The 25,681-nt window shown below is 36.3% G+C and overlaps 2 protein-coding genes and 1 long non-coding RNA gene across 4 annotated transcripts in view; 1 reads left to right on the top strand and 2 right to left on the bottom strand.

Moving 5' to 3' along the window:
- Positions 1-297: 297 nt before the first annotated feature.
- LOC107751623 (ADP-ribosylation factor-binding protein GGA3-like) lies at positions 298-8,917 on the bottom strand. Its single transcript, XM_016567362.1, has 17 exons — positions 8,667-8,917; positions 7,781-7,865; positions 7,644-7,716; positions 7,463-7,561; positions 7,022-7,145; positions 6,842-6,945; positions 6,645-6,725; positions 6,135-6,272; positions 4,841-4,922; positions 4,637-4,753; positions 4,261-4,512; positions 3,123-3,196; positions 2,859-3,010; positions 2,391-2,674; positions 1,602-1,771; positions 1,147-1,257; positions 298-870 (listed from the first exon to the last, which is right to left on the bottom strand). Exons 1-17 carry the CDS (start codon positions 8,713-8,715, stop codon positions 760-762), a joined length of 2,106 nt encoding a protein of 701 aa, XP_016422848.1. The 5' UTR covers positions 8,716-8,917; the 3' UTR covers positions 298-759.
- A 1,329-nt stretch (positions 8,918-10,246) lies between these two features.
- LOC107751621 (sterile alpha motif domain-containing protein 9-like) lies at positions 10,247-24,046 on the bottom strand. 2 transcript variants are annotated; one of them, XM_016567360.1, is made up of 6 exons: positions 23,905-24,046; positions 22,916-23,005; positions 15,428-15,487; positions 15,246-15,299; positions 13,644-15,110; positions 10,247-12,173 (listed from the first exon to the last, which is right to left on the bottom strand). In XM_016567360.1, exons 4-6 carry the CDS (start codon positions 15,267-15,269, stop codon positions 10,656-10,658), a joined length of 3,009 nt encoding a protein of 1,002 aa, XP_016422846.1. In that variant the 5' UTR covers positions 15,270-15,299; positions 15,428-15,487; positions 22,916-23,005; positions 23,905-24,046; the 3' UTR covers positions 10,247-10,655. The 2 variants fall into 2 exon arrangements, with proteins under 2 accessions (XP_016422846.1, XP_016422845.1); XM_016567359.1 differs by having other exon boundaries at positions 10,247-15,110.
- The window catches only part of LOC107751638 (uncharacterized), a 7,958-nt gene continuing 5,053 nt past the window's right edge, over positions 22,777-25,681 (top strand). Inside the window, exons 1-2 of the long non-coding RNA XR_001641279.1 lie at positions 22,777-22,787; positions 24,214-24,216. This is a non-coding gene — a long non-coding RNA (uncharacterized LOC107751638). The remainder of the gene's footprint in view (positions 22,788-24,213; positions 24,217-25,681) is intronic.

The following is a 25,681-nucleotide window of genomic DNA, read 5'->3' as shown; positions in this document are numbered from 1 at the left end:
AGTTGACAAACTTAAACCATAAACATTTTTTTTTTTACATTTTGTTACTTGAAATAAAATTAACAACATGTTTTATTTAGCTACGTTTGACATTTCTCATTTTCGTTTAACTTAATGTACTAAAGTAACTAAAAAAAGTGAAATACAAATAATAAAAACTATAAACATATTTGAAAAAAAACCATTAAGTAATACAAATGACAAAATACAAAAACTAGTTACTAAAACTTTAAAATTACAATGAAAACAAAATACAAAAATAAAAACAATTTTTAAATATTTTAAAAACAACTATTATATTATCTCTATGACTCTAAAATATCACTGGTAAAAGGTTGTAAATTTAGTCTAAATTAATTCATAAATCATTCAAGTTTGTGGTAGATAACTAGCTTATTTCACAAATTAAAGGAATTTTTTAAAAATGTAATTTTCTAACCAAAACTTTGTACTGTTTGTTGAAACTGCCAGTTAATTATTGTTTTACTATGGTATTTTGACAGAAACTATGATTACCATGGTAAACTGCTTTAAGAGCAGCACGCAAAAGATCAATCTCTGAAACGTGCGTGTCCGCTTCGGACCATCATGTGTGTCACTGATGTTGTGTTACTGTATTAATATCCAGCAAACATCAAGCATCAAATGCTGCTTCACAAGCCTACAGTAAAACACTGACTGAAAACAAATGAACAGCACAAATGAATGATGATACTTGGGAATGAACATTTAAGAGTTCAAGCAGGTAAACGGCGAGATCTACAGGGACCCCCATCTGTCCGCTGGAGGAAACTGATCCAGCTCTCCGACCTCCGAATACTGATGCTCTCCCAGAAGATACATCAGCTTATAGCGCAAACGCACACGCTCCTGAAACACACACACACCAGTAAACCTTTATGAAAAGATTCCCTAGAGGAGAATCAAAGGGCTGTCACATTTTGATTGGTTGGATTGTTTTATTATTTATCCCCCTCCTTTTTTAATAAAAATAATTAATTAATACGCTTTTTTTAATAATAAAAATAATAAATAGTTTTTAAAAGATTTTCAAAAAAAATATTTTATTGTATTTTTAAAAATAGATTTTATTTGACTGTTATTTTTTTGTAATTAAAAAAGCATCGAATGTGCTTGACCCCTTACCTTGAGTGGGTTGGCGAGCAGCATGACCTGAGTGATGGATGCGGGGGGCAGGATGGGGTTAAAGGGCGCGATCTCTGTACCTGATGGAGGCTGAAGCTTCACTCGCATAGACTGACACAAACACAACACAATACAGGGTAAACGGTCAAGTTAAAGTAGAGGCAGCACAATAACACACTCAGCAAAATATCGTCTAATTATCGTTATCGATAAAATCCCATAAAATATCGAGATATAATTTTTTGTCAATATCGCACACCCCTAGGTCAGAGGTCATGTTTAACTTTCAGAACTTCAGAGAGTCATCAAACGTGTTTCAAGAAATCTCTTGAAAATTTATAGTGAAAGGAATGTTGTGAATTGGTTCAACTGAATCATTAAAATGAACCGATTCAAATGAACGATTCATGTAAAATCGCTGTGTAAATCTGTGTTGGCAGCGGAGGAGGTCGTACCTTGGGCACGGCTGCTTGCAGCACTATGCTTCGCACGGGTAACGGCGCCGTGTTGAGCAACGACACCACCATGACCAGGACGTCCGGTCGACCCGGCGGACAGTCCATCGCAAAGTGCATGAGAACACGGACTCCGTCCTTATCGTACACCGTCACAGGTAAGACTTTACCTGAGGACACCAGCAGAAACACTCAGTTACAGCTCAGCAAGTAAAACAGATAACTAGGTAAGTTGCAGGATGACTTGGATATCTGGATATCTAAAATAACCTTAACATTTCATCCAAAAAACCAAAAGAAAAAAAGATACTTATAAGTTTACTATATTAATAATAAAATAATACTATAATAATAAACATTTATAATAATAATATATTTTTAATAAAAAACATCAAGCTTATAATATAGATTATAATATAGTAAAATTCTGATTTAAATTTTGTATGAATTGTGAAGCACAAAACCTTTATGGGACATTTTACACCAAATAAATAATACATTTAAAAATAAAGAAATATATATATATATAATTTTAAAAAAATTCTTAAAAAGCCTATAATATAGAACTTATAATAATTAAGAGTTTAATTAGTTGTTCTCATTTTGACATTATTTTCAAGCACATCTTTTTTATTTATTATATTTTTTTATTTATTTCCCTCCAGTTTTTTTTTTTTATAGTTTAATGCTTCACTTCCTGTTAGTGTAATTAATTAATCATTTGAAAATTAAAAACGGAATCATTTCACATAAGTTGAATTAGGCCACTCTCAAGCTCTGGTCACTCACTGGGTCTGATGGACTCGAGCGGGACGTTCAGGTTGGACAGGCTGGGCTCTGAGCTCCGCGCCGGGCTGCTCTGAAGCGAGTGAGATGGAGATGAGAAGGGCTGAAAGAAAGGGCTGCCTGGAGCCGAGGCACCTGTCACCGCCTGAGCCCGGGCCACAGCGGGCGAGCCGGGCACCGCCGCACTCACAAACGGGTTAGTGGACTGAAGAGGGGCGGCTGCGGAACCCATCATACCTCCAGAAAGGCCAAAAGTACCGCCAGCAATGCCACTCAGACCAGAAACACTGTGGAGAGACAGAATAAGATATTCATTTATATACTCAAATAAGCTGTCTACATCAGCATCTCCCTTCTAAAGGAGCTTCATAACATCATGGAGCCTCATAAGTGACTGATATGAAACATGTGCTCTACATGTGCAAACCACTTTAAGCTGGTGTGAGGGGCTGTTTCAGAGCAGAACTGTACCTCTTTCCACCTCCAAAGTCCAGCATGGAGAGATCCTGCAGCCCCTGACTGACAGCCGGTGTGTGTGAGGCTTGTGCAGGTGTGTGTGTTGTCGGAAAGACGACGCTCGGTGCCGAGATGCTCCCAAACAGGTCCAGGCCCGGATCAGGAGCCTGACAGCAAGAGACCAACCAAAATGACAGACTCAATCATCTCTCTAAGGATTCTTAACATTCCACACATGCCTTGAACATCTGTAAGTCCAAATGGTTTTGTGTGTCCTACCTGTAGAGACGTCCACTGACCAGACAATTCATCCAACTTTGGTCTGTTTGGCACAGTGGGAGGATCATTCAGTCCTGAGAATAACATTTAAGCATGTTATATTGCTTATAAACTAATAATATGAATAGTAAAGTCATGAAAACTATGCAAGAATTGGTGGAAGAATTTTGAAAGAATATTCTTATTTTAATGAACCTTGTTTTCAAAACTTAATAACAATAATAAAAATAATTGTAATTTATTATTTTATTATTATTAACAATGGTTTGAATAATAACAAAAAATATTATAATTTAAAGGGGTCATATGATCCTGCTAAAAAGAACATTATTTTGTGTATTTGGTGTAATGAAATGTGTTTATGCGGTTTAAAGTTCAAAAAACACATTATTTTCCACATACTGTACATTATTGTTTCTCCTCTATGCGTGGTTAACTCTTAACTTTTATAAAGAATATCTCTTTGGATTTGAGACTTTAGTGTTTGCAACTTTACAGATCTTCTTTATGCACCAAGAGCTTGTAACACTCCAAAGAGAAAGGAAAAATTGAAATCGCATCATATGACCCCTTTAAACATATAATTAATGATAAAATTAATAGTTATTATTATTATTATTATTATATCACAACTTTTTATTTACTGAGCATTGTTTTCACATATGTTTTAATAACAATATTTGTATTGTAATATTATTATTATTAATATTAATTAATAACAATAATAATAAAACATTTTAAACATTATAAAATAATTTCTATTAATAATAATTATATTAATCATAATTATTATTTTCTCAATTACAACTTTATTTACTAAACATGGTTTGTATATGCTTAATAACAATATTTTATTATAATATTGTTATCAAAAATTACATTACTTTTCAAAAACATAAAATAAAATAATTATTTTATTCATATTATTTATGTATTTAACAAGTGTTTTTTTATCATATTACTGTTGATGCCATTTTATAAAACACAAGAGGTTTTGTTTTACAGTGATTTTTCCACTGTTATGTGGGGTACCGTGTAAAAACATGGTAAACTCACTCTATCACATGACCTCTCATGGCCTACTTCTTTAGTATACATCAGCAGACAGCGTCACAACAATTTAAAAGAGATTTATTACCGAGAGACAAGAGTTCATCGTCCAGCAGGGAGAGGGAGGTCTGCTGCTCAGGCGGTTTGTGACTGGGGCTGCTCGTCTGACTGCCGTGACCGCCGGTCAATCGGCGAGGAGGAGGCAGCAGCACGGGGATGGACGAGGCCGTGGGATTGGCTGACAGGACCTGAGGAGGAAGAGAAGGAGGGGGGACGGTCGGGGGAGAGGAAGGTTCATCGAGTCCAGCCAGATCAATCAGAGTGCCCGTGGTCTCACATCCTGAGAGAACAACAAACATCATGTTAGAAGAAAATGTGATTATCAAAATATCATCAATGAGGGAATATCTATGAGATCAATAAGGTCAATTATTTCTCAAATCAGTCAAACAGTAGCACGACACCTTCACTAGCAGCTGGTCGGAGATCTTCACCGTCCCCGTCGTCCGCCTGTCCTTCTACGATTCGTTTATAAGAGCCGATTACTCTGGACAAATCATCGTTTGCCTTGAGAATGTCACCTACAGGAAGCAGATAAATAATAAACATTTCAAATAAACAATCCTCCATCTTCCTCTGAGAGTAAAGCGGAGCATCATGCCATTTACCCAAACTGGAGTCATTGTCCTCCGCTTCAGTGGCCAGTTTGAACGCGGTGCGTCGTAGTTTATCACAGCGCTCATACAGCTCCTAGACACAGACGTCAGGTCACATGTGAGCGATGTTGTCATGGTTACATTAACTTAAAGGCAGAGTAAGTGATTCTTCAAAAACACTTTAGAAAACTGATTCGGGCTGAATCGCAAAACAAACTTGTAGCCAATCAGCAATAAGGGGCGTGTCTACTCGTCTCGTGACCTCACTGGGGGCTGAGCCCCCCTAAAATGAAAATCCTAGAATCGCCCCTGCACGCTCTAATAGAGTGGGGGAACTATGACATCAGAATCCGGAAGTGTAATTCGCTGCGGGTTCCTTCAAGATTTTCCTTTGGGGTTTTATAATGGGGTTTTTCAATTAATGAGTAAAATAAAGCCTGTGGTAAACACTTGACGATACTTTTATGTTTTGATCTACAACGTAAATTACACGCATCCATATCCAAAACACAAATGTTGAAGCAGTTATGCTCATTTTTGAAAACATATGTTTTCAATAAGTAACTAAGAAAGTTTGGGCTGTGAGTGTGTGCAGTTTACATTGTAGAACAAAAAGTAAAAGTATCGTCAAGTTATGTTTACCGCAGGCTTTATTTTATTCATCCCACACTGACTATTGTTTGTATTGAAGAAAATACAGTTCTTTAAGCTTCTAGAATCACAAAATGAATCTAGTTAATTAGACATAAATACTCCCAGTTTCTATCAAAAAGTTGTTTCTATTAATAAGCTCTATTAATAAGTTGAAAAAAGCAGCTTTGTCATAATTGTAGCAGAAATACTTGAAATATCTGAGGGCTAAGCCGGTGGAGATCCATGATAAAACTAGTTTCCAGCAACAAATGTACAAGATTTTTATTAATGAGAAACATGTGGTGATCTTGTGCTGACGTGATGAACCGAGACCTCTTTGTGTTACGCTGTCATGAGGAGATATAGACTGGGGTCAAAAGTTAATAAGCAATAGTGGCCTGAATGATATGTATTGTTTATGGAAACCTATATAAAAGAGTATGCAAAGACAGACTGGACAGATTCTCTGCAGAGTCTCTCCGCTTCATTATCCCTGATAATAAATCTTCTGGCATCAAAACCTCAAGACTTGGGAGAGTGATTTCTCAGAGTGATTTCTCTACCTGATGCTTAGGAACTCTACTTTAGTATTAGTTACTAGTCATTTCTTTACATTTTCTTGGTCCGCTCATTTCTAAATGTTGTTTGTCGCGTTCACGGAGTCTGATCTCACCTTGATGAGCTCGCGGTCGGCGTCCGATGATCGGTCCCTGTCGTAGTGACTCAGCATTTCGCTCAGGAGCTTAACGTTGTTGTTCACTTCCTCCAGCGTATTGTTGCGTTTGGCCATTTTCTGCACTCGGGCCTCGTCCTGCATGCACAACACAGATTCAGTCCGTCACATGATTTATGCCACACCTGATCCAGAATCAGGGTGTGAATCAATGTGAATTAATATAGTTTATACAAATGCAACCACCCTTGAACTGTTAGAGTCAACATGAAATCAGAGACTATTTTTCTTTATTTATTCCCTTATATCCCTTTAAATGCTTCAATTGTCATGCAATTCTTTAACTGCATTGAAAAAGACCATTGAAAATGATTTCTTCATCCCCAATGTCCATCAATGATTCATTGGAGTAAAAAAGGAAATGCTGTTTCTTGTTAATTTAAACAGGAGCTCTTCATCCATCTTTAAACGTCAGATCAATATCTCAATCCTGTCTGTAGAACCTCTCACCTCCTTCACCATGTTTTTGATGAGTCTGTTCGCCTCCTGAAGATCTTCCGGGTTTTTGCTCCTCAGAAGTTCAGCCAACAACTGCCATCAAATCACAGAACAACACAATATCATTTTTGTAGTTTCATAAATGGAAATCACATTGAGTTAAACCTCTAAATCAGCATATTTAAATTCAAACGTTGCAGACGTCTTACCTTCCCCATGTCCTCATTGTCAAACACTGGGTTTTTGGGCCGTGCCGGAGGGGACGGGATCAGGGTTTTGTCCACCGTCAGTTCTGGGTCCGACATCACGAGTCCTGAAGAAAACACAACCGTCATCGATCAGACAACCGCTCATGACAGACTCCAGAAAGTTTGTCCTTAAAATCTCACCTTGTCTCTTGAGCGTCTGGTACGCATCTGCTATCTTGGCCTCATTGGGAAACGCCACCGTCCAGCTGTACAACATCTCAATGATCTTATTCTTCACTTTTTCAGAAACACTGTCCCCCATATACTGAAACACACACAGTTTTTGACATATGTTTCATATTAGACATTTATGTCTATGAAGCAGTCCTAAAACCAGAAACAAGATCGCATTTTTGCACTTCTGGTTGAGTCATCCTGAATTCAATTGGTTTTTGGATAAATGCCTGAAATAAGGTCTGTAGTGAACACAAGCTCAGGATATTTTCACGTTTTATTCAACGACATATAATATGTCAGTAATACCCAACATGTGATTTTTTTTTTAAAGCTTTTACTTATCTTGAAAAAGGAAATTGTGGGTCACCCCCCAAAAAAATCTGTCATAGCAGAAAAACCACCAACCTTGGGTGAAACCACTTTAATCAGCTCATTTAAAAAACGATATCTGGCTATTTCGTTGTGAAATCTTTGCCCACAGTTCTTCATACACGCCTCTAGTACCTGCAGAGACACATAAACATCATATCATCTGTGAAAAACTCATAAAGCAGCAATGGTGGACTAGCGTTAAAACATCCCTCACCGTCAGAGCTTGAAGGGCTTCCCATTCTTGAGAATGGATTTTGTGAACCAGGAGTCTCACAGCTATCTGAGGACTACAAACACAGTTAGAGAAGAGAATCCTGTAGTTTTCAGTCATGTCGGTTTACCAATGCTTACCCTTCCAACTCCTTATTGATCTGGTCACAAAACCCGATTATGTATTCCCAGTCCTCCTGCCTGTTGGTCGGGTGTGTGGCTTTGTCTGTGGAGGACACACACACCATCGTAAGGACCAAACAATCGGCCCCGTTGAGCTCTGTGTCTGTGATACACTGGCACAACAGTGTGAGGGCCAATCACATGGATGCATATCAATATTACCACCAGTATTTCAAGAAAAATATAAAGAAAAAGTTTTTTACAAAAAGTGCTATATATTTATCATATAAGCATATTGACATACAATTATATTTACATAGTATGCTCATGGTGCATGTCGAAAAAATCAATGTATTATCATGGTTAGTGTACACACTTGACACACTAGATAAAATCATCATATAAATGGCTAATTAGTAATCGCTCCAGTAAATCCTGAAGCTCTGGGTCTGAACTCATCCTACATGAAGCTAAACACGGACTTTGAACTTTAATCTGGACTCATGATCGCCAGATTTGACGGTCAACACGCACTCTGAATTTATAAATCATACTATAGTGAAGGCTTGGCTTATGAATATTAATAATGAGCCGTGACGTTCTAACAGCGGGCATATCTGATTGGCTGGAAGGCAGACGCTGGTGAACTAACGAATCCTACTATGGTGAAGTCTTGGCTCTTTGATATTATTTATGCACCATAATTGGAAGCCTCGAGAAGGTTACCAGGCAACGTCAATATGAGAAAATTAATTTTCATGAGAATTTCTTCGTCATAGTATGATTCGAAATTCTGCTGTAACAAGAGCGTCAGACGAGTCGGTATTAATGCATGCAGTGAAGACATAACACAGCAGTGTTATTTACACCCATTATGAAATGCAAATTATAATAATGCACGTACTGAGCCAGGATTCGAGTGATTCTCCCTCCGGAAACGCCATGATCCTCATTTAAAGCTTTGACTCCATAAACCCACACATTTCCTCCTTAAATACCACCGACATTCGTCAAATTATACTGACTATAATAAAAGCAAAAATCCTCTGTTCCATCCGAGCCTGTATGCAGCGACAAAATACTGCTTTATCTATTTTTTTTAATGAATAGTGTATCAGCCGGCAGTATCATCAGCTGCCTGTATGGAGGTCCTTGATTTAGACGCCTCTGGTGATTACAAAATAAAAGTCACTAGCAGTACGAGTATTGTAGGATTACAAAATAAAAGTGAAACTGACATTTGAAATTTGGCGTCCCTCCCATAGACGCTGCATTAGAAACACCCTCGCATTAGCGTTAACTGTTTTTTTTTTTGTAATTTGATGCAAAGGTGATATAATACAAATAATAGTGTTATAAATGTAAATAAATTTTTTTAAAATACAAATATGAAAAACTTTCGAGGATTTACAATGCTGATGACCGTTAAACAACAGTCTTGTGAAAAGGGTCCATTGTTGTTTTAAAGGAACGATTTGTTAGAAATATATATATATATATATATATGTGTGTGTGTATATATATATATAATCATATATAATATAGTGTAGAATAGAATATTCATGCTAACAAAGGAGTAACAGATCTTTAATGATGTGTCACACACATCAGGGTTGAGATGCAAAACTGTAATGATGGGAAAACATTTATTTTTATTATTTTTATTTATTTATTTATTACATGTTTAATAAAGCATTGTTTAGTAAGTTTATTTAGCCAATAAATTATGGGGACACACAACTGTCTTAGCTGTCTAAATGAGGAAAGTTGGACTATTATTTTTATTCAGTTATTTTATACAGTAAGATATCTTAGTTGTAATAAATATTGTGGTAATATAAACATGACTGTTGTGTGACAATAAATGAGGAAACACAAAACTGGACCATTTTAACTAGAATTTGTAGTAGATTCGTCGTGGATTACTTTTTGACTTACCCAACACTGGTTATATGGCACAATTTTCTGCAAAGTTGCTTTGAAATAATTTTGAAAAGCAATACACACATATACCAGACTTCAAATGACTAGATTCAGGAGGAATGCAGAAGTCAGGAAAGGAAGTGATAAGAAATAAGTTTATTGGATAACCTTTGTCTTAACAGAAACAAACAAGTGTTATGATCACAAGCAAAGGGAATGGAGTAACATTCTCGTGGCATTGAGGCCTAAACATTATTTCTTATACAACATATCGTTATACAGCAATAGCAATACTTATCAAAAAACAAATGCACATTGAAAGAAAAAAAATAACAGATAATGTCCTGGCAGAAAATGACCAGTATCTCTTCTGTTTATAAACATTTCCTTCAACCCTAAAACACAACACAGTGCAAAAAATAATTCAAAATAAATGCAAAAACACCTGTAAAAATCAATATGGAAAATTCCTTTATATTAACATAGTCCAATGGGCCCTATTTTTAGTTAAAGTAAAATAAATGTAAATCAAATATAAAGGATATATAATAAATGAGTAAATGTATATGAATATATCAATGTATGAGTAAAATGTATAAAAAGAAAAATAAATAAACCTAATATAACTGAATTACAACACAGGTGCACGTGTGCTGTCTGGAGGTCATTGCAGTACTGGCGTTGGCCAAACTCTCAGTTACCTCTCACATAAACCATTACTTTTATGAAGCTCACATCAAACACAATTAGGCATTTCTACAAAAACAAAAAAGTCCAATAATATGCAACATTAATGGTAAAAGAGTGATTTACATTATAATGTGGCAAACCAAACTAATGCCTATGAACAACTACAGGGCTTGAGCTCCTTTGACTTGAGTGTCTTAGTTTTAAACTGGAAATCTATAAAGCTTTCTCATTTATGTTTCTCCGGTCATCAGTCAGATCCATTAGATCAGGTTTGCGAACCTTATGACTCAAAGTCTATGTCAAGTGCAACTGGTCCATTCATTGAGAATCCGATGAAGAATGACACTCTTGTACCAGATTCATTATGTAACTGGCTTCTGAACATTGGATAGACCTTCACATCTGCAACACTGACAAAATCATGGCAAATTTTACCGGAAACTCTGCAAAGTTTCTCACAGTCTCTCACTTGCTTCCATATTTTTTCATCATCCCATTTAGTTGAGATATTCTGCTCGGATCCTAAACAGCTGTTTATATCCCTATGGGAAATCAGGCCTCCGTAACCTTCGTCCTTCCCTAAGTAAAAATGGACAGCTGCTCTCTTTCCATTAGACACAGGTCTCAGGTCTTTAAAATATGACAACTTCATTTGTGACACAAAAGTTGGTAATCCACAGTCCTCCTCTTGCCGTAACAATAACACTGTGATGTAGTGCAATGGCAGGATCTCACTGAAAGGTGTGGGTTGACAGATTATTTGAAGTAGTAAGTTACGAAGGTCTTGGTAGGGCCTGATGTACTGAGATTCAGGTTTAATGTTGGCCAGAATTACATTGGCATAGATGAAGTTGACAGTGTCCATCAAATGTCTGGCCTCTTTCAACTTCAGAATGAAATCATACTGCTGGATGATCTCTTCAAGAGCTGTTGCAGAGTCTTCCTCATATAAATATTCCAGAAGGCTGGTATAGGAATCACCCTTGTTCCTCTCCAGACACTGGCGCGTCTGCTTAGTTTTAACCATGAGGTTCATGCGCTCATTGTTGACCAGCTCACTCCAATTTATTTTACAAAAGAGGTCAGCATACTGTTGAAAGTACCTGGAAACCTTGGGCTTTGTCAGTTCCTTTTGTTTGTCTTTCTTTGCAAAAAAGGGTACTAAATTGACAAAAAAATTGTCAAGAAAATAAAAATTATTCTTCATTGTTCTCTTCAGTTGAAGAAGATAGCTCGTATGCTTCTGCAATACGTGGTAATATTGCCTGAGTTCAGGGTTCGTCCTTGACAAATCTTTAAAGGTAATTTTACCTGATAGGACTTGACCAAGGCAGTTAAACAGTGGTGTCTTTTGCAGTATTTGTATGACAACAGCTGTAGTTTGAAGTTCACCAATATGGCCAGCGGTGTTGTAGGTATTATAATCCTTTAGTCTTTGCAATCGAGTCATGGCCTCTTTGTTTGCTGTTTGTTGTGTTTCATTGCAAGCTTCTCCTGCAGACTTAGCCAATCTAAGATACTCCTGCAGACTGTCTGGCTTGATGGGATCATCTTTGTCTTTGTGAACAGCATGCTTGAGCTCACGTACAAGGACCTGTGACACTGTATCGCATATGTATGAGTTGTCCTTTGACAGGCCTTTGGCCTTCTTTGCCCAACTCATGGCTGTGGTAAAGTTCTGTTTTTTGATGTAATAGTACCTGGCAATGAGCTGGGATATTACCGGATCTTTTCTGTAGCACTTTGCTGCATTCTGTAGAATAATTTCTTCCATCCCTGGGGTCTCCTTCATTATTTCCTGGATAAGAGGTGAAAAAAGTGAGTCTTCAAACTGAGCCGAATATCGCCTCTTAACCAACATGCTGTGAACATCCTGCATTAATTTTTGTTTTCCTAGAGCATACTCATAAAATAAGTCTGTTGTGATCAGAAGGTTAATGATGTCTGCTTTTGTCACTCCGTGGGAAGCTGAAAGCTCTTTCAAACAGCATTGAGCTATACTTGGGTGAATCACTGACACACCTTCAAATCTAATTTTGGAATTGACTGTGCATCTTGTCAAAAGATTGGAAAACCTCTCAAATCCATCTTCGACCTTGCAGAGTTCAAAATCTGCTTTTGTTTGCAGACCAAGAAACTCTTCACATGTAGAGACCGACAGCAATGCATTCTTGCAGTAGACATGCAGGAGGACGAGAACAGCAAAAAGTTGGGCATGTTTGTCCTGGAAGTTGAAACCCTTCAGGGTATTTTTCACAACACCCTGAATATACTTAGGTGAAAAGTTATTCTTCAGAATCATGAACCCATAAAATGTTTTAATGTTTGTGTTGGTCCGCCTAAAATCCTTTAGCTTTTCCTCAAACAGTTCCTGTTCCTTCTCTGATAAATTGTTTCCGATGAAAACTGCATCATCAGTCTGTTCACTGGATTCAGCTCTCATGCAGTTGACAATTATGACCTGTGGAGACTTTGAAAAAATGTTTTGCTTCAGACACTCATCCTCAATTTGAAGTTGGAGTTTTTTTACATCGCAAATGTCTTGGAAGTCATCGATCATTAGCAAAACAGGAAGTCGTGTAGGTTGCTCGTTTGTCTCATATGTTAATAGCTGCACTACCTGTTTGGCTATTTCAGTATGATCATCTGTTGTGTCCTTCAGCACTGCACAACGGAATTTATCCTTGAGTGTCCACAGAACATGCATGGCTAATGTAGTGCCACCGCAGCCTGGAAGATGCAAGATGTTGAAAAACTCACACACTCTCTTCCGACTGCATATGTCTGGAATAATAAACTTGATGATGTAGTCGAATTTGTCTCGTTTGATGAATGGCATTGACCTGGGCTGTTCTGAGAAGTAGAAGTTCCACCAAGATACCTTCCCTCCCTTGTAAAATTTTTCCTCATGTTGTTGTTTGTCCTCATTTCCTCCATCACACTGGTTCACATAAAGAACACTCAGCATATCTAAGGATGCATCAGTTTTCTTTGACAGCACAACATTACTGCCACCACCACAAGGCAGAAAGCGGCTTGATTTGCGATTCTCTGACCACAGACTGAGCACGGTGCCATTGACTTCAGCAAAACTCAGCTCATAAATGCATCTTGTTGAGATGTCAACTCCATATCGGCCCTCAATAAGTTGTTTCCAGTAGGTGTATGATGTTTTATTATCACTGATGCATAAGATTTTGTTTCCTCCTTTGAGCTCCTGTAAAAACATACTGAAGGTCTCAAGCAAAGGGTCTTTTCCATCACTCACCTGACTTAATAGCAAGAAAATGGTGAGAAATTTCTTGTGAGGCAGCACATCTTTTCTGCACAGGAAAGAAACAACATCACGCACGGAGGATCCTTTCTCAGTCAACCAGTGATCAGCATCAGAGGGGCTTTCCTCATTGATGCCTCCATTACAGAAAACCCAGCTTGTATTTCTGGTCAGTTTTAACTTGTTTGCTATGTCTTCAACTGCACCTGTGATTTTAAACTGAGCTGGTAAATGAACATTGATTTTTCTCTCTTCAAACAGCTTATTTAAGCCATTCTCAGCAGATTCTGGATCAAAATCCAAAACAGCCACTGGATCCATGTGAAGAAGGAAACGCAGGTTTTCCAACTGAACAGGATGGGACTTGTTAGCCACCACAATGTACCATGCAAAGTGTGACCTGTCCAAAGATTGGGTCCCTCCTGTTATCATCTCACACAGTTTAAGGCCTTGCACACTGATTTTGATAGTAGAGAGATGCTTTTCTTCAGCGTCCTTCCTCAACTGGGACAAATGTGGCATGCCTTTGATGTATTTCTCACACTCCTTTGAGGAACCTGATGTAATAAGATTCTTGCTGCTGCTGCCGTCTCTTATAAAGAAAGACTTTCCATCACTCTTCTTCCCTGTTGCTTTGGGCTCTTGCATCTTATCTTTATTTGTGAGTTTCTTGATATTTTTTTCTACTTCATATGTGTTAAAATAAATCTCTTCACATATTATAGAGGATGGCTCTATGTCTACCTCAATAACACATTTTCCTGTGGATGTCATGTCAGCATTGAGAACTTCAACAAATCGTGGGGGTTTAATACACCTCTTTGCCATTTGAACAGATCTTTTCAATTTGAAATGTTTTTCAATTGCATGTGACTGTTGTACATCAAAATCATCTGTTTTCTGGACACAAATACCCAGAATTTGTCCATGTGGGTTATCTGCCACTCCAAAATGAATGGTGCCATTTGTGCGGCTGTTCATGCAAGCTGCTGCAAATCGAATGACTTCATATGTGTATTTTTTCATTCTGTCCTCTTCTGCTGCGTTTACAAAGGCTTTGAATTCATGGCATGGCTGTATGAGGTCTTTAGGACCAGTTTCAGTCACATCTAGAATGCTGTTTTCTCTGTACCTCTGAGCAGCATTAAATCGACTGAAAGGGTAAGGCTTCAAGCTACAAGACTGAGTCACCATGTCATTCTGCTGCTGAGTATTTTGTTTCAGAAGATCTTTGTTGTGAATAATCAGTTTTTTTGCATTCAGTGATAGGTTTGGAATGGAAGAAAGATCAGTCTCCTCCAATAGGAGAAGACTAGCTCCATTAATTCTCTGATTGTAAAAAATCTCTGCATCTTCTTCATCCACTTTTATCTCAAGTATCCATTGTCTCACATGGTCTTTATTCCAGTCATTGATGTCCACTGGACGTTCAGATGAAACAGCTGTCTGGTCTTTCTTTTTCTGAAAGAAAATCAGCAGCTAAAGTAATGTAGCTTTGATGCTAGATGCCTGGATTTTAATGGAACAAATATGTATTATCAAATGGAGTGGTAAGATGATGCACATAAAAATACTAGCCTTTCTGGTGCTACTTACCTCAGAATGTCTCGAGGCTTCCATTTTTGAACCAGAAACTCTTCTGTTAATGAGCTTATGGTAAGAAATTTGAACATGGGATCAAAACACAGTGTATTATGTGACATAAATCATGATTCTTGAATCCTTATATTAATAAATAATAATAATAATAATAATAATTAAAATCACTAATGACTTACCACATCAAGGAACAGAATTCATATGTGTTGTGTAGGGGTTTTGTAACAATCGAATGTCACCTGGAAGGAAATATCATACAGGAAGGAAATTAAGAGAGAGAGAGAGAGAGAGAGAGAGAGTGAACTATTCCATAAGACTTAAAAATTATTTAAACTAAAAGAAGGAGAAAGAAGGCAGGTAATGTGCACACAAAATGAGCACATAAATGGTCAATTGAAAACGGTTAAACTCTTAGCTTGATACAGATTGTATTTTAATCCTTTATTTTAAGTGTTATCTCATTACAAGGGGGGGAAAAAAAAGCTAATTTACCCATGTATTATATTGGAGTTAAATGATTTGAGGTGTATAATATCTTGGAGAAAAAGTAAAGAAATACTTCATAAAAATGTGTCTATTATACTTAGACATACGGGTAAATTAGTATGAATTAGATGAAGGTCAGTTTTAGAGCCATTCGATCCATTGTGATCAATTAAGGTGCTGGCAACAATATAGAAGTCTACAAAACAGTGTAACCATTACAATGAGACAATTTCATTCAATGGTGTTTGGAGGTATGTGTGTGAAAATGTTGTAATATGAAGTGTCACTTTAAGAGTACCCACATGACCTACTACTTCTGAAGAGATTCTGAACTGCTTATACAATGGACACGTTATTATCCCATGAGGCCATGAGAGAGGATTTGTGAATAGCAGTAAAGCGATTGCAGCTGACGCTGGCAGGTCACATGATAATGACAACATGGTGGATTTATACATCCAGGTTACATTCATACAACTCCGATTCCAAAAAAACTTTCACTCTTTGAAAACATTTGGCACAAATGGGACAACATTCCTCTCCCAAAACTCCAGCAACTGGTCTCCTCAGGTCTCAGATTTATATAGACTGGAGACAGAGTTATATAGACTTGTAAACATGGCCCTGTGTAAACTTTTTTGAGATGGCCATCAAATTCCAAATTACCTTATTTTTTCTTTAAAATTGTACATTTCCTTAGTTTAAACATTTTATATGTTTTCTGTGTTCTATTGTGAAAAAAGTATGGGTTTATGAGATTTACAAATCATTGCATTCTGTTTTTATTAATATTTTACACATCGTCCCAACTTTTTGCTTTAGAGTTCATTCCTCTAATCAGAATGAAGAAGATCTCCATCCATTTAATTCCCAGATAAACAAAGACAATAAAACTTTCGGTCCGCTCTCACTCAAACAGGTGGTTTGCAGTAGATGCAGTCCCAACTCTTATGATATGGTTTTTATCCACACCTTATATTTTATTTACACAACATATGGTTAAACAGCATACTTTCAAAGAATTGTACATAACCTCTTCACATGCAGTTTTCTCGCACGCTCTCTCTTTAGCTGTACAAGTAGTACATTTAAATATCAATGGAAACCGTGGGATTTTATGGCCTACAATCCGAATGCTTAGATAGGTGTCGTATTCCCATAGGTAGATGGGGATCAGCTGAGAGTCAGCTGATGTGAGCTTGACTAACGTGACCTGCCATAACTAACGCTACGCTAGATTTTCTGATCATGCTTCAACTCCGCCTGGATAAGTCTCTTTAAATTAGAATTACAACTTCATTTTCTGCTATAAAGTGTCTCCAGTGTGTTCATGTTTAAAATAGCGGACACCCGACCTCAATGGACTGAACAGAAGAAGTATAGAGAAGATTTCCACATCAAAGAAGGTTCGTATTGGAAATTAGATGAGTTCAGTGCTGATTCATTTTCTGCTAATTCTTTTTCATTAATTGGAATGTGCAAACGTTTGAGGGTGATTGGAGGATGCAGGCAGACGAGGAGAGGAGATGTGGATCTATATGCAGTCGTAACTTTGTTAACAAAGTTACAAAAACAAAGAAGGTAAACCAAATGGTGAGGAAACAACATAACAACTTCACACATAAAGTAAATAAAATACCAAACACATGGCAGAACAAACTGAGGACATATATACGCAGCATTACAAGAACTAAACTACAAACAGGTGCACAACATAATGAATAACTATATAGCAACAAGCGAGCAATGGGAACAGGGAAACCGTAACGAAGACACAGGAAATCAAGAACTTAAAGGGGTCATATGATGCGATTTCATTTTTTCCTTTCTCTTTGGAGTGTTACAAGCTCTTGGTGCATAAAGAAGATCTGTAAATTTGCAAAGACTAAAGTCTCAAATCCAAAGAGATATTCTTTATAAAAGTTAAGACAACGCATTGGATAGCTGGCCAATCAGAGCACACCTCGCTTTTTCAGACTGATGAGCTTTGTAAAAATCGACGCGTTTCAGAAGGCGGGGCATAGAGGAGAAACAATAATGTACAGTATGTGGAAAATAATGTGTTTTTTTAACTTTAAACCGCATAAACACATTTCATTACACCAAATACACAAAATAATGTTCTTTTTAGCAGCATCATATGACCCCTTTAATGAAAAAGGAGTTCAGGACAATGAAACTGAAACTACCTTTGAGAGACACGAAGAACATATCTGAAGCATCCTTCAAAATAAGTCAAATGAAGGAAGGCTGCCTTTCAAGTGGCAGCCAAGAAATGTAGCCCTACTATGGCATTAAAAGTTGGACAAAACAGCGTAAGTGTATTAACACTCGTGCAAAAGTTCGCACATAAATGTAAACCTAAAGAAATGGCAAATTCCAAAATCGAGCACAAAACAATATGATCGTGTACACACATCAACACATTGCAAGGACAAATAACAAAACTGCGAGTCCTGGCAGATACCACACGCGCAAGTAATGTCTGCACATACACGCAGATCTGAACACACTGTTTTGACAGTCAGGGGGCGGCACCCAAACATATGCTTGCGGTGTAACAAATGCTATTGGCTGCTGGCCAAATCCTGTATTGATTGGCTGCTCATCTTCGGACTGGCTGTTGATGAGGACGACGACAGAGAGCGGGATGGGATGATGGCAGACAGTAAAAAGGTAAGTTTTCTTTCTAAATTCATACTTATATCCTATTAGCGTTAAGATTTTTATAATATAAGACATCTAGATCTCTGTATAGGCACCTCAATTCAGATGGCAGCAGTGTGAGTAAACGAGATCATCCCTTCCTCTTTACTACTAGTTCTAGCACCAAATACACCCTGGGTGTGCCTACCTGGATGTTGCATCATCAACGCGAGACCACTGTTCAAGTCATGCTTTAGCAGAGGTGTGTGCAGTTGATCATTTAAGTTAACAGCCTAGTAAAGGTTTATTGTTTCGTTTTTGCGTTTTCCATTTGTAATCTTGAGGCTTTTCACATCACAAGACTATGCTAGGAAGCAACGATTTTCCATCGTACTTGCTTTGTAAAATAACAGTTGTGGAATCTATGCTGGTCAGACAAAGACAGACTGATCATAAAGAGGAATTCAACAAAGATTATTCAGTAAACTTTATTCAGTTATTTTATCACTCATGCTTCCTACTCTTTCTCTGTAGGTATCTCTTGTAAAAGTAGATGAGTTAACATGCCAAGGTGTTAACTGCTTTGAATATCAGACCAAAATCTGGCACATCCTGACAGAGAGCGAGATCTAGTAAAACTGATCTAACAAATTTGATTTATTAACTTTTCACATAATGTGTTACACTGATAAATATATATTTATCATATATTTATTTACATATATTTCTTTGGCCATGGAATTTTACACACTTTAAAAGAATGCTAAAGACTCTAAATGGGACAATATACTAGTCATTCAATGTAACAGATTTTTCAAGTTTAATGCCCTTTTACTGAAGAACTTCTAGCACTGCCACAAACTGGTATTAATCCAATCTCAGAACTATGCAAAAAACATATCTAGCTGTACTACATGTGTACGCCTTCATATTTGTCAATCCAAAATACAGCGGCTAGAGTCCTCTAAGCTACTACTAAATATATTGTAGAAACTTAATTTTCTGTAAAGCTGCTTTGCAACGATTTCTATCTTAAAAAGCACTATACAAATAAACTTGAATTGAATTGAATATTTCATGTTACAGGCATATTACAGCTAATCGTGGTCAAGTCATTTCATGTACATTTTATTCCCAAAGTTTTCATAAAGCATTAAATTAATAAAACTTATACAGCAACCGTAAAAACCGACATGTTTTGAATGCTTTAATTCTGCAATAAAACCAAAACAATAACAAGAATGTTTAACGATGCATAACAAGACTTTATGCCTCAAACATGTACAAAGTCAGTAGGAAACTATTCTAAAAATAAATGTACTTATAATGCATGATTTCAAAAATCTGTTGAAACTGTCAAAATGGATGGGTTGCAACATGACTATTTTGAAAGAGTTACAGTTGAAACTTCTTGATTCATATTTCCTCATTCTTGTGGTAAGGGATTAAGGAGGAATAGTCACGGGTTGTCTCAGCAATTATTTGTACATCATCGGCCACACAATTCTGAAATAAAAAGTATCTGCAGCATAAAACAAACTTAAATGGTACATGGTCTTCAATGTGTGCATATTTTCACATAAATCATCATAAGTTGAATGCGTACAAATAATTGCTGAGACAAACCGTGACTATTCCTCCTTCATCCCTTACCACAAGTATGAGGAAATATGAATCAAGAAGTTTCAACTGTAACTCTTTCAAAATAGTCATGTTGCAACCCATCCATTTTGACAGTTTCAACAGATTTTTGAAATCATGCATTATAAGTACATTTATTTTTAGAATAGTTTCCTACTGACTTTGTACATGTTTGAGGCATAAAGTCTTGTTATGCATCGTTAAACGTTCTTGTTATTGTTTTGGTTTTATTGCAGAATTAAAGCATTCAAAACATGTGTCACATATATGGTCGGTTTTTGTTTTGTTTTCCCTGTGTTCCTGCCTCCTGTTTCTTTATGCCCATATTTGGTAGTTCCTGTTTCCTGTTTTATTAAGTTCCATTTGTCTCAGCTGTGTTCTATTAATTATCCTTGATTACTCCTCACCTGTTTCTGTTCTCCCTGATTACGTTCCATTTGTTTATAAACCCTGTGTTTTCCTCAGTTCCCTTGTCTTGGCTAACGTTGTTTAAGTGGTTGTGTTCTCCTGATTTTCCTAAGTGGATTTATTAAAAGACTCTGTTTGTTTGATATCTGCCTCCTTCGTGCTTCTCGCCCTAGCAACTGTGACAACATGTCAGTTTTTACGGTTGCTGTATAAGTTTTATTAATTTAATGTTTTATGAAAACTTTGGGAATAAAATGTACATGAAATGACTTGACCACGATTAGCTGTAATATGCCTGTAACATGAAATATATGAATTGACAAATATAAAGGAGTACAAATGTAGTACAGCTAGATATGTTTTTTGCATAGTTCTGAGATTGGATTAATACCAGTTTGTAGCAGTGCTAGAAGTTCTTCAGTAAAAGGGCATTAAACTTGAAAAATCTGTTGCATTGAATGACTAGTATATTGTCCCATTTAGAGTCTTTATCTGTTCTCTTCAGTCTGTCTTTGTCTGACCAGCATAGATTCCACAACTGTTATTTTACAAAGCAAGTACAATGGAAAATTGTTGCTTCCTAACATATTGTTGTGATGTGAAAAGCCTCAAGATTACAAAAGTAAAACACAAAAACAAAACAATAAACCTTTACTAGGCTGTTAACTTAAATGATCAACTGCACACACCTCTGCTAAAGCATGACTTGAACAGTGGTCTCGCGTTGATGATGCAACATCCAGGTAGGCACACCCAGGGCGTATTTTGTGCTAGAACTAGTAGTAAAGAGGAAGGGATGATCTCGTTTACTCGCACTGCTGCCATCTGAACTGAGGTGCCTATACAGAGATCTAGATGTCTTACATTATAAAAATCTTAAGTATGAATTTAGAAAGAAAACGTACCCCTTTACTGTCTGCCATCATCCCATCCCGCTCTCTGTCGTCGTCCTCATCAACAGCCAGTCCAAAGACGAGCAGCCAATCAATATAGGATTTGGCCAGCAGCCAATAGCATTTGTTAACACAGCAAGCATGTTTGGGCGCCGCCCCCTGACTGTCAAAACAGTGTGTTCAGATCTGCGTGCATGTGCAGACATTACTTGCGCGTGTGGGATCTGCCAGGACTCGCAGTTTTGTTATTCGTCCTCGCAACGTGTTGATGTGTGTACACAATCGTTTTTTTGTTTGTTTTTTTTGTGCTCGAGTTTGGAATTTGCCATTTCTTAAGGTTTACATTTTATGTGCGAGCTTTGTCACTGTGCACACAGTACTGTAATTCACTTGTGTGCTGTGTTAATACATTTACGCTGTTTTGTCCAACTTTTAACACCATACCCTACTAGGACACAGCTTTCGAAGAACTGTAATTTAAACAAGGTGCTTACATATAAACACACTAACTTGCTGTTAAGCACATTTGACTAAGTGCATTACAACCAAACTCCCTGGGCAAGTGAGTTTCTTAAAGTGACAGTTTATATTACAACATTTTCACACTTGCGTCCTAACACCATTGAATAAAATTGAATGGTTTCATTCATAGTTGCCAAGTCCACTTATAATACACAACTTTGGGCTTCTTTTTTTGTTAAGTTGCGTGAAAAAATCCCAGGCTGCCAGGTTTTTTGGGCTTATTTAAAAAAAAAAAAAAAAGGTTGCTTGTTAGGAAAATCTGACAAGCAACTTCAAAAACAAGTAGGCCTATACCAATACTAACAGTATATATGTTTGGTTTGAATAGACTTTATTAGGCTATAAATATGTGGCAATGTTACAGCTCCCCCTTAAAGCTCTTGTCTTTTTCTCCTTTTCCATCTCTCCAATCCTATTCTGCTCACATGTTGATTGGAGATGAGTAGATAGTGCGTACCTTTTCGCTTTTTTGCAGTTTGCTGATTTTTGTAAAATAACTTCTGTTTTTGCTTTTCAAATAAAAGAGTGGTTTCAGTTTAATATGTTGCAGGCTCATTTATTGGTAATAAATAACTGATCATAAATACTATTTATGATAATAATTAATCAAATAATATTGGGCTTGTTTTTTTTTTGTAGCTGCGGTTGCTTATTTGTCTTGTGAGAGTTGGCAACAGTGGTTTCATTGTACAGGGTTACATCAGTTTTTGTAAGCCGTCTTGGTAATGTTTTACTCTAGTCTGATTGAAATAATATTCAAGAAGAAATACAAGCAAACTTAGCTAAGCATATTAAGTCAAAAGCCCCCAAAATGTAAAATAAATACTGTACGCTTATGGGACATTTAATGTGGCTTTACAATGTAGTAGAATCAATATACAATGTTATCTAACAAATGGTTAATTTACATTACTTCAGAAAGCTTTTTGAATCAGCTGTAAATGTGTGTAATTCTTCGGTGTGTAATATTTGATCAACAGTCAGTTTGTTATAGCCTACTCAACTTTGGCTAAAATGAATGCTGTATGAATAAACGCAAAAATAAATGAAATCTGAAGGAGTTATATTTACCCCAATGTTAAGTGTCCTGGTTGGAACAGTGAAGTAATATGAACTCAAAGTTTGGTATCTTCGTTTTCTTCTTCTCCTTTTATGGGATGGCTGGGTATGTAGAAAAGAAAGAATTCAGAAAAGTTGCCAGATGTTTTCCGATATCACACGTTTCAGCACTCTAGAGTGTGGGTCAAAATTGTGGATTTATCTTGACAAACTTTGTCATTTTAACTTTCATCTACTGTAAATGGTGAATATACTATGAGAGAAATGTTTCTGCAAGAAGGCAAAGAAATCAAGCAAAGTAAGTTCCTGATGTATACAGGATGTGTGCGTGCATTTTGTGGAACTGAAAGACCTTACTACGTATTTGGGAAAAAAGTCATTCTAATTAAATTGTACTTATAATTTTAACATTTTGCCTATAAGTAATATAGCCATTTCGTAAATGAGTTCTGCAGATTGATACAAAAAAATATAAATTATTATTATTATTGTTAATAATAATAATAATAATAATAATGCGATATATAAATTTGTGTGTTTCCTGAATCCGGACAGATTATCTAGATTCAAAAATTAATGTAGAAAGATTATCTGGAGGGGAAAAAAAAAAACTTTATGCTTTCACTTTTCCCTATGACTGTGCCCTCATTATTCCTTAATCTCTTCTTGTTCTGGCTTTTACTGTTTTGAACAATGACTGAAATCTTGTATTACTGTCGCTTGTTGTACTCCTCAACTGTAAGTCACTTTGGATAAAATCGTCTGCAAAATGAATAAATGTAAATGTAAATCTGCTGTTACCCTGAGGCCAAAAGAAACAAACAAATAAACAAGTCCCTGAAGCTAGCTAGAAACAAGCAGTGTTGACTGGACAAGATAGCACTGATAGCAGAACATTGTAACTAATCTATTTTTATTGGTGAAGCAAAAATAAACCAAATATCTGATCATATAATGTCTGTTATTTTATTTTTTACATTTCCTTTTAAAGAATGACTTACTGTTATATGTGATTTATATTGTTGTGTTGCATCTCTGTTGTATAATTCCGTTATTTTTCACCAAGGCAGAAGTTTCTTTTCCTGAGTTGGGGATTTATGCCCAAACATGGCAACAGAGCTGAAAGTTGGTTGGTGAAAAGCAGCCATCTTGTGAAAAAAAAAAAAAAATTACATTACAACCACGATTTCCTCAGGAAATGGCAATGTGAAGCACAAATGGCAATGAAACTGCCTCCACATCTCTTTAACTCAGCCTTGTCTTTATTTCTCAGAATATTAGTATCAAAATTAGACTATTTCAGAATGCAGCAGGTTATAGAAATATCATGTCTGAGCAAATGAGGAGTGTTGTGTTCCCCATTTACTTCTATCCACAAAGATTGCACACAATGGAACAGTGTATAGTGTTACTCTGTGTTGTCCTTTTATCTTACCTTTAACCAGGGCTCTCAAATTATATCAAAAGTTTGGGGTGAGATTACATCTGTTAGGGGAGGAGTCACTCAAACATTTGCAGCAGCGGCCCCTCGGCCCCAACCAATTCTCTCAAGTTTTTGCTAGCAGTTACCTATTGTATGAACCTATTGTTCATAATTGACCAGCACAAATAGAATAACAATAACAGTTGGTAAATCTGATAAAAGACAGAAAAAAACATCCAAATAAAATATATTTTTATATATTTCAAAAAGACAAATGTATCAAAAATAAAAAGAAATTTGGCCCCAAATGAGCCAACTGAACATACTGTACACAAATATAGTAGGATTGCAGAACTTGTTCCAGAGCGTGTGTGTGTGTGAGTGAGAGAGAGAGAGAGAATAAAAAATTATTTTTATTTTTGATACATTTGCATTTTTTAAATATATAAAACAATTTATTTTATTTGGATGAATTTGTCTGTCTTTTATCAGATTTACCAATTGTTATAACATCTCTAGTCCTTTCCTTAATTTCAGATAGCCAAAGCTAAGTTAAAGCTTCTGGTTGCAAAGCAGTTTTTGAATGCACAGATTTGGCATTCAAATCGCGTCGGGAACTGACTAGCAAAATAGCTACAAAAGTAAAAGCAAAGAAGTTTGTATTCAAAGTCAAAAAGCAAACACACTAGAATATTTATGTTAAAAAAAAAAAAAGAACCTCATATGTGTGTATCTTCTAAATTCTGTTGATGCTTGTATTACTGCTCTAACATAACACTTCATTTCAGTTTCAACTAACTAGAAATTAACCTCTCTTCTGCTTAGTAGTGATCGTCTTGTTCACTTCCACTTGATTTGTGTATATAGTTCATATTTAAGGAAACAATGCAATACATATTATATAATTAATATTAATATGACAGTATCTGTAGTCAATATTGACTAAAGAAATGATAAGCAATGATGTTCATTTACTGAAGTGGAATTCAGGAACTGTGAATAAATTAATGAACAAACTGCTGCAAAATAATAACAATAATAATCACGGCTATAATAACATCCTCAAGAACCAAAAAAGAGATCAAGTTTGATTAATATGTACATACAGTCAAAAGTTTGGACACATTACTATTTTTAATATTTTTTAAAGAAGTCTCTTATGCTTATCAGGCCTGCATTTATTTGATCAAAAAATTTTTTGACTGGAGTAATGATGCTGAAAATTCAGCTTTGATCACAGAAATAGTTTCTATTTTAAAGTATAGTAAAATAGAAAACATTATTATTTCACAATATTAATATTTTTTCTGTATTTTTGATCAAATAAATGCAGCCTTGATGAGCATAAGAGACTT

The sequence above is a fragment of the Sinocyclocheilus rhinocerous genome, unplaced genomic scaffold (assembly GCF_001515625.1).
Source record: "Sinocyclocheilus rhinocerous isolate Xijiao unplaced genomic scaffold, SAMN03320098_v1.1 scaffold1553, whole genome shotgun sequence".
NCBI lineage: Eukaryota > Metazoa > Chordata > Actinopteri > Cypriniformes > Cyprinidae > Sinocyclocheilus > Sinocyclocheilus rhinocerous.
The sequence above is the reverse complement of the archived record's forward strand: the minus strand, read 5'-3'. Positions and strand labels throughout refer to the sequence as shown.